The sequence below is a fragment of the Chrysochloris asiatica genome, unplaced genomic scaffold (genome assembly GCF_000296735.1).
Source record: "Chrysochloris asiatica unplaced genomic scaffold, ChrAsi1.0 scaffold00094, whole genome shotgun sequence".
Lineage (NCBI taxonomy): Eukaryota > Metazoa > Chordata > Mammalia > Afrosoricida > Chrysochloridae > Chrysochloris > Chrysochloris asiatica.
In genome coordinates, this window is record NW_006408612.1 from 6,307,461 (window position 1) to 6,317,398 (window position 9,938).

The 9,938-nt window shown below is 37.2% G+C and overlaps 1 protein-coding gene across 2 annotated transcripts in view; it reads right to left on the bottom strand.

The window, feature by feature from the left end:
* Positions 1–9,938, bottom strand: part of ATF2 (activating transcription factor 2) — a 116,186-nt gene that overhangs the window by 58,203 nt on the left and 48,045 nt on the right. For both annotated transcript variants that reach the window (XM_006866660.1, XM_006866661.1), the window contains 3 exons: positions 8,393–8,571; positions 7,599–7,713; positions 1,370–1,456 (listed from right to left, as the gene is read on the bottom strand). In XM_006866660.1, the coding sequence (XP_006866722.1) occupies positions 1,370–1,456; positions 7,599–7,713; positions 8,393–8,571 (381 nt within the window). The remainder of the gene's footprint in view (positions 1–1,369; positions 1,457–7,598; positions 7,714–8,392; positions 8,572–9,938) is intronic.

A 9,938-nucleotide genomic window follows, 5' to 3' on the forward strand; every position in this document is an offset into this window, starting at 1 on the left:
ATAATATAATACAATATAATAGAATATATGCTGTATTTTTATACTAATACTTCATGGAGTTGTGGTGTGATGCTGTAGGATAAGCAATGGACTGCTAACCACGAGTTTGTACGTTCAAACTCACCGACCACACCTTAAAACTCTAAACAGGATTGCTATGAGTTGAAGTGACTTGATGGCACTTTACATCAACAACTCATATGTTATAAATATTTATACTGTGCACCCCCCACCTGTGTGTTATTTTGATAAGTGCACTATGATTATTTTTTTACATGTTGATGCCCTTGATTTCAATAGTTTTTTCTGTCCAAAGGAATTAATGTTAAGTCTTCGTCTTGATTCTTGTTGATGGCTGAAGTTTGGTTCACCAACCTACCCTTCAGTTTCTAAAATAGCCCCTCTCCAGGCATTATTCTTTCTCTGCTCTGTAAACTGTTTTCTCCAATGCAGGAAGAAATCATGTTTTCTACCCCAGAACAGCCATCAGGATGGGCAGCCACAGGAGGTTCAAGACCATTCAGCAGGTTTTTGTTTTAAAATGCTATCGAGATGATTCTGACTCATAGCAACACTGAAGAGGGTTTCTGAGGCTTTTCAATCTTTATGGGAGCAGAAAGTCTCATCTCCCTATTCAGATGGGCAAGGTCAACCAATATAAGTACATGCTTCTTGTTCTGCTGTCCAGCTGCCATGCTCAAGCCATTTGAATATTGTGCCAATCCAGGTGCTGTGACTCTCGAATCCCTTGCTTGTACTACAGGGATCTGACTGACTTCCTGGAGGCCCCATAAGAGCTGGAGCAGAGGGTGCCTTTACCTGCACTGTCCTATTACAGTCCAGTTTCACATGGGCCAGGCATTGTGGGACTTGGACACTGCAGGCAATATTCCCTGTCCTCCACAGGTCCCTCTGCTCATCTCTGGAGCAATGTACATGGGTTAGATTGATTACAAGGAGCTACGTCACTCTTGGACCTAGCCTTGAATTGCCCCAAAGTGCAATTTCAATTGTTTATTTTCCAGTTGAGGTACTACAAAACACCATCTGTGACTTCTTGACCATGGCCTTATTATATAAATATGATCAAAAGTAACATTTTGGACTACTGAATGACAATGAATGAAGTAGAACTTCACTAATGGTAATGTCACAAGACATGTGTGGCACATTATTCCAGAACTTTTTTTACATAATTTGCTCATTTCTGTCCATTATATGTGCGTGCAAGTTATTTACAAAAAAAAAAAAGAAGCTGTAATTGTATAAAAGGTAAGCTATATTGTGCATTTCAAACAGGCTTTAATGGAAAATGCTAATTTAAGACATGTTCAAGAAAATGAAAAAAAAAAAATCAAATCTAGTTTACCATTTTTGCTTCTGATTGAACTGGTTGAGGGGAGGAAGGGCCTGGGATTCCTGGAACACTAGGCACCATGGTGACTGGTCGAACAAGCTGTGGGAAAATACATTGAAAAAAACTGCTTGAGAATCTACTAAAAATGAAAATCCTATTTATTTGTACTTTGGCTATTGTATCTACTTGATATTTCAGTATCAGAAAATTGTCAATTTGTCTCCAGCTGATTACATCTTTACTCAGAATCCTTATTAGTATTATATCCCAATTGCTTCCTCAAAGGTTGTCAATTTTCTGAGAAACCTGTTTCTCTAATCCTTAATTTTGAAGTTCATTTTTAATGGTTTCTTCTTATAAAAACTCATAATATTCAGTGATTGATGTAAATTTTCTCAAATGTCACACATTTTTAATTTGAAAGGAAGGCATATAAAGGCTTGTGACAACTAGGCATAAAAAAATAATTTTAAAATAAACTCTGCCATTAAAATTTCTAAAACATGCAAGTAAAAAGTCTTTGATACTTAATATACCACATAATGGCAAAGAAAGATAACCTCGAATGATTTCTCAAATAACAATCTGGAATATATATTTTCATTTTGGTTTTAGCCTTTAGAAATAAAAATGTAACGTGTCACTTCTAAGTGATTGTTATAACTAAAATATCAGTCTTTCAATTATCACAGCTACATTTCATAGGATAGTCATAAAATCTCAAATACAAGGTAAGACTATACCCCCCAATGCTCAAAAACTGTTCTCAGAAAAGAAGTAGTCCAATACTTGAGTGGTTAAAATGTCTTTAAAACAGTGCATTTTTAGCAACAAAGTTCTGTTTGAAGAAGATGCATTATCTTCAAATTACCTCAACATTAATTTTAGATAAATTTGATGTTAATTTTGGAAAAAAATTAATAAAGAAGTTAAAAAAAAATTAACATTAATTTTAGTACTATTCTAAGGGCATAATGTTACCCAAATGTGTTGGGTATTACTGTAAAGCTTTTAAGAATAATTTTCATGTGGTGCTGCACGACAAGCACTGGACTGCTAACTGCAAGGTCAATGGTTCAAATCCACCAGCTATTCTTCAGAAACCCTACACAGGGTTGCCACAGTCGGAATGGACTCAATGGCACTTAACAACAACACACACTAAATGGATGCATCACACTAATCACCATTGTTGATCTAGAAAGTAAAAAGCAGCAGTTACTGAATTATTATATGAACGAGTGTGGCTTGGGGTAAGATTTCCAGAAAGAGAATAATAGACTTAAAGGGTGTTGTATCTTAAATAATTTACATGAAAGGGTAAAATAAACGTAGGAAAATTATGCTAGATGTCTCATAAAGTGGCTACAATGATAAAAACTTGGGTAGTGATTATATATTTGAATAGTTTGAATTCAATTATTGTATGAAGTATGAGAGTAGGAAAATAAAATTATTTCTAACTTATACTAATATTCTAAATAATATGCTTTTAAATAAATGTTCACTAGATGATTAATTACTACAAGTCAATGTTTAATTATTTTGCCCATCTCTCAAAATTTAATTATGCTTATAGCGTGGCTCAAAAAACATCTCCATTTGGATTTTCCCACTGGGAAGATGAGGTACTGTCAAATATTTCACACGATTTGACTTTTAACATGCTTGGGCCATCACAGGAATTTATAATTTAACCATAAAAGTTCATATAGGATTTCTGGCAAGAAGGTAGACTAGGCAGACGCACTACAAGGACTCTTTACAACAAAGATATGAGAGGCAAAATGACACACACACACACATGAAAACTCTGGCACCCTGAACTTCAGAAGAAAGGGTAGAGAAGTGAATGGAAATCTTGTTGGGAAGAGAGGCCAAGCAGGGGTGGTGAGAGAGGGAGACTGACTGGTGAACAACTGGCCAGGCTCGGCTCAAACTCTTGTGACGAACTTTGGAAGTGGAGGGAGGCCTGGTGAAGCGGATTTGCGTGGGTTAACAGAGAAGGTATGATTTCTTCTTTTCCCCATGCGTCCCTGGTGACAAGAAGGGTGGTCAGCTCTGACCTTCATCCACTCCCAGTGAGACCCTTCTCTCCAGTTTAGAGATGTGTGGCTGAGAGCCACGCCAGCATGAGTTAGGGGCAGCTATGCCGTTTTAAGTGCCTGTATTTAGGCAGGATTGACCCCAGACCTACACAACACACAGAGCCACCAGATCAGCATTTCACCAGCCACACTGCCCCTAGCTTCCCTGGGGTCCTAACAGACAATGAAACAAGCTCCATCAAAGGTCTCCACAAATCACTTCCAGATTGAGTGTCCTTAACATAGGTAACATCAAAGCCAACAGGAACTCCATCTAGAGCCAGGAACTCTGTTGTCACACCCCTTCCACAACCACCTTGTGAGCTCCTTGAATTGCAGCAGCGTGCCAGAGATTTCTCCTCTCCAGGTCCATCAACTGTAGCTTTTGTTTTCACAACTATGACAACCCACAACACCCCAGAGTCAACAGGCAATTTTAGCTCACAGGAAGAAACAGATGAGAATAGCTCAAACAAATGTCCAAGATACAGAACCAGAAAATGCTTCTGAAGAACACAAGGTAATAGAACTAACTGAAAAAGAATTCAAAAGAATGATAGTTAAGTACCTTCAAAGGATCGATAGATTGAGAAAAGTAAGGAGAACACAATAAAAACTTTAGAATAATTCAAGAAAACACAACAAGAAGAGACAGACAAAACAGATGCAATTTTAACCAATACAAAACCTGAAATCAGAAATTCAGAAGAATGCTACTATGATATTAGAAATGGGCAATACACTGAAAAGACAAAGGAGTAGATGCGAAGCAACTGAGGCTCAAGTTAGTGAGCTTCAAGATAAATCTTTCAATACTAGTATGCTAAAAGAACAATTAGAAAAAACAATGAAAAAAATCTGAAGAAACCTTAACAGTTATATGGGACACCATGAAAAGAAACAACCTGCAAGTGATCAGAATTCCACAACAGGAAGAGACAAGCACAGAGCAAACTGTTGAAAAGTTGTTGAAAGAAAACTTGCCTAAGCATACAAAAAGCTGAATGAACCCCAAACAGGAAAGATCCCAAAAGAAAATCACCTAGACAAATCATAATCAAACTTTCCAAAATCAAAGACACGGAAAGAATCCTGAGGGCAGCTCAAGAAAAACGAAACGTTATCTACAAATGAGAAGCAATAAGACTAAGCTCTGATTTCTTAGCAGAAACCATGTAGGCAATAAGGCAATGGAATGACAGAAAAAGATAGCCAACTAAGAATCACATACAAAGCAAACCTGTCCCTCAAATACAATGGCAAAATTAGGACATTTCCTGATAAACAGAAAAAAAGGAATTTGTAATGACAAAGACAACTTTACAAAAAAATGCTAAAGAGTGGTCTTTGGACTGAGAACTGACAACAACCTGAGATTACCATAGATAACACCACCACCCAGAACTCAATTCAAATATAGAAATATTAAAGTAAGACAAACCTATAGAACTGAAAATAGGGAATCACAGATAGCAATGTATAATGAAGCCAACTTACAAAGCCAAAAGAGGAAATAGTGTAGATACAGAATTTCTAAATGGCAATGAAATCAAATAGATTTCAAGATAAAACAGACTGTTTTAAGCGTGGGAAAAATTAATAGATTACAGGGTAACATCAAAGAAAAAGAATACACCTGCACATCAAAATCAAAAAAGAGGAAAATCAGAAAGATTTAGTGAACATTAACATAACAAAAATAAAAATGAAAGGAAAATCTACAAACAAAATGAACTCAGCATAAAAACTAATGAGTAACAAAGAATCCAGTAACACACACACACACACACACACAGAGAAAAATGACAGCTATCAATTCATACCTATTGATAAACTGAATGTAAATGGATTAAATGTACCAGTCAAGAGGCATGAAGAGCAAATGGATAAGAAAGCAGCATCTTTCACAATGCTGGTTATAAGAGACATATCAGAAAGATGGAGAGCCTAAAAGCTCATCAACAGAATGGTTTAACAAACACTGGTACATACACACAATGGAATACTACAAAACGTCAAAGAATAAGGATGAATCTGCAAAACACAACATGGTTGAACCTGGAGGACAGTATGTTGCATGAAAGTAATCAATCACAAAAGTGATTGTATGAGACCAACGTTGTATAAAGTTAAGAAAAGCAAACAGACTTTAATAAAAGAAACAATCTATGATGGTTAGGCAGAACTGACTCCACGGCACATAACCACCACCACCATGATGGTTAGGGGGGCTGAAGAGGAATTATTCATGGGCTAGAGGTTAACACTGGTGACAGGGTAGGCAATATACAACAATAGGGAAGTTAACACAGAGAAAAGATGAATGTAGCAGGAGACACAAGGAGGAATAGTTAATGTGAGCAGAGGTAAATATTGTTAACTGTTGGTACAAGGAGGGGACTGCAACCATGATGTGAAGCAAAGTATATGGTATATTGAATGTAAACTGATTGTCTGCTCTGTAAACCTTCAACAGCAGTTCGAAACTACCAGCTGTTCTGTGGGAGAAAGATGAGGCTTTCTGCTCCCGTAAAGATTTACAGCCTCGGAAACCCTGTACAGGTCCGCTATGAGTTGGAACCGACTCCACGGCACATAACAACAACAAACCTTCAATCAAGTCACAATAAAAAAAATTTCACAAGAATGCTTTTACAAAGTAGACAAGTGTGGCAAGACCTAGGGACTCTTGGGCCCAGAGTCAGTGACACAGCCACAGAGGACTCCAGTGGAGAGAGAAGCATCCAGCTGATAAGAAGAAAGGGCATATGCATAAGAACACCCATACTTGCAGATAATATCCACTTAACCTGGCCTCAATGACTGGATGATCAGTGCTCAACTAGAAGAAAGAAGAGGAAAAAAAGAGTAATCTGATACAATTTGATGAAAAAAAAGAGTAATCTGATATAATGTGATGAACTTGACCTACATCTACGGATGCAGTAGCTCAAAAGAGGGAACAAATCTTCACAGCGAGGATCATTCCCACCCCCTCCATACACAGAGTAGACAGGGATGGGCAACTTGGACACTGGCTACCCAAAATGGGGGGGCTAAAAGGCAAGAAGTGTCTGGCTTACAAGCTTTCAAGACGGAACCTAGATCCAGAGGGTGTGGAGGAAGGTAGAATCTCCACTAAGTAGTATCTAATCTGTCTGGGCGGGGCTGATGAAAGGAAATGCGGCTAGGTCTCTGGTGACATAATGGTGAATAACTGTTATCAGGACTGCTTGTGAGGGTTGGAAATGTAAAGATAAGATGTTTTGTAGCAAAAAGAGGGGAGTGATTAACTGCAGTCTAGGAGCGGAGGTCCCTGGGACCATCAAGGGAGAAGAGTGGAGAATGGGACCCTACCCCAAGAAGCAGTTATGCCAGAGATGGAGGCAGAGACAATGATGTGTAGAGATGGAGCGGCTGGGGACTTTAGACCCAGAGAGGGAGAGGGGCTGTGTGCTGACGACCAGAGGGGCAGGCTTGCAGGGTATACCCTTTGGTTGGTCGATGATGTATGGAGGGGATTGTAACCATGGAAATGAAAGGATATATGATAGAATGAATGTAAAGCTAATGTTCTCCCATGTAAACTATTACATAATTCACAATAAAACATTAAAAAAAAATGTTTTTAGAAACAATTGGTGAAGTACATGTGATAACAGAATTATGTGAAAAGTAACAAGTGTAAACATTAAAAAAAAAAAAAAAAAGAACTCTGTCATTTGAATGTTATAAATATAGTCAAACTAAAATGGGTTATACAGAAAAAACATTCTTAGTATTAAAATATTTTAAAAAGTTAATCATGAGAGGAAAATTTTTCTATAATTATTGCTTCTTAAATGGTATATGTTATTTTCATTACTATCAATGAGTAAATACATACTGCGTTGGTTTTGTTATATGCCATGGAGTTGGTTCCTACTCATAGTGACACTGTACAGGGTTTCCGAGGCTGTAAATCCTTACGGGAGCAGAAAGCCTCATCTTTCTCCTGCGGAACAGCTGGTAGTTTCACTATTAATTAATAAGCATTTGTTGAATTCTATTTCATAAGAAAACAGAGCAACCCCATGTATTATTTTCTGGTTGCTTAAAAAAATACAAGTTCTGCTAAAAATAAAAGGTTTAAATAATCTAAATTTCAAACTTACTGGAACTGCGGCAGGTACATGCACATTAGAACTTGTAATTGATGCAGGGATAGCAACAGGCATGGTTTGTCCATTTGGAAGATGTAACAGAAGAGGAAATGGGCCCGGTACAGGGCTAAGAGAAACAAAAGAAACCCATATTAAAACATCTGTTAAAAACACAAAAGTATTTTCACTCCTATTATTGTGCCATTTTAAAAATAAATTTCCTACCGCAAACGAAGTACAAAATTCCATTTTTTCCATTGCATCTTTAATGAATAATTTATATGGTAGTGTAAAAATGGGGGAGAAATGGAACATGTTATGTTACTAAGGACATTTCCCAATTGGCAAAACAACAAAAATTCTCATCAGAAAGCTCTTAAGAGCTTCCAGTAAGAACTGAAAGAAATGTCCTTTGGTAATGACGTAATTTAAGCATTTTTGTATGAAACATGAAAATAAGACACCATCTTAAATTGATGTTCTATAATGATTTTTTAAATAATAAATTCTATTTTAAAAAATATGAATTGGAAAGAGAGGTATATCAGCATCCTTAAGAGAGCTTTATTTATTATACAGTGGAAATTGTTCAACTTCGATTGAATGATTTTTTTTTAAAACTAACAAGTATGATGATTTGTTTTTAAGATGTTTAGTTTTCAATGTACTTAATATACATACATACTAAGAAAACTATCTAAGTACTGTTTCTAAGAGCCAAGGCATGAATATTATTACTAAAACACAAACACACAAAATGAATGCTTCCTACGAGAATTGTTTTATCATCAGTCCACATTACTTACACAATTGGCCTATTGGAGGATGGTGCCTGGGTGATTACAGTACTTGAGGTTGGTGAGGGTACTGCCTGCTGAATAATTACACTGGAATCAGAACTTGTAAGCAGCACATTGGGGACCTGTAATGATGCTGGCCGGACAATAGCTGATGTGGGCTGTGCAGTTTGTGCCAATGGTACTTCCTATTTAATAGGGGGATAGAAAAAGAGTACAATTCATGTACCTTAGTGAACAGAAAGTAACACATCTCTAAAAGCACTCATAATACTTAATATCCCCATTCGAAACTACCAGCTGTTCTGCGGGAGAAAGATGAGGCGTTCTGCTCCTGTAAAGATTTACAGTCTCGGAAACCCTGTGCAGGGTCACTATGAGTCAGAACCGACTCCACCAGCACATAACAACAACAAGAAGAGTAAATTAACTTATAGATCCTTAATTAAAATAAAAACTTAGAAGTAGCTGTAAAGGCTCAAATGGCATTGTTTAAATTTTAAAAATCAGAATGTACAACTTGATTTCTTTATAAATCCAGAAATAAGTTTAGGTAGAGCAACTTTGCTAGGATTCCATGAGACTGTTCATAAAATTTTAAAGTACAATTGATTCTCATGGAATCATAGGACTTAAAATCCAGAAGGAATCTGAGAGATTAACAACTCCCTCATTATGGGGAGTGCAGTGGGTCCATACAATAAGCATGGGACTATAAACCACAAGGTCCAGAGTTCGACCTGGCCAGCCACTCTTCGGGCAAAAAATGAGGCTTTCTGCTCCCTTGAAATTTTAAAGCCATGGAAATCCTATACAGGGTCACTATGAGTCAGAACTAACTTGACAGCACTTAACAACAATTCCCTCATTATACTATAAGAAGAGTAAACAGGTTCAAAGAGATTGTGTTAGGATTGATAGAAATTCAATTTAATAGAAATGCTTAGAAATTTTTAAAAGTAATAGAGTTATATTAATCTCAGGTAGTTATTTATGCTTTCTTCCTATATCAAGAATTTCTGTATCAAAGGCCAAGTAAAACTGACTATTTTGAATATATAATGTTGTTGTTGTTGTCAGGTACCATCAAGTCGGTACCGACTCACAGCAACCTTATGGCACAACAGAACGAAACATTGCCTAATCTTGGGCCAACCTCACAACTGTTGCCATGCTTGAGCCCGTTGATGCTGCTACTTGGCCAATCCATCTCTCTGGGAGTCTTCCTCTTTTTCTCTGACCCTCCACTTTACCAAACATATCCTTCTCAAGTGACTGGTCCCTCCTGACAATATGTCCGAAGTATGAGAGACCAAGTTTGGTCGTCCTGGCCTCCAAGCAGAACTCTGGTTTCACTTCTTCCATCACAGATCAGTTGGTTCTTTTGGCAGCCCATGGCACTTTCAATATTTTTCTCCAACACCATAACTCAAAAGCATCAATTCTTCTATGGTCTTCCTTAGTCACTGTCCAGCTTTTGCATGCATATGAGGTTATTGAAAATACCATGGCTTGGGTCAGGTGCACCTTAGTCCTCAAAGATCCACACATCTTT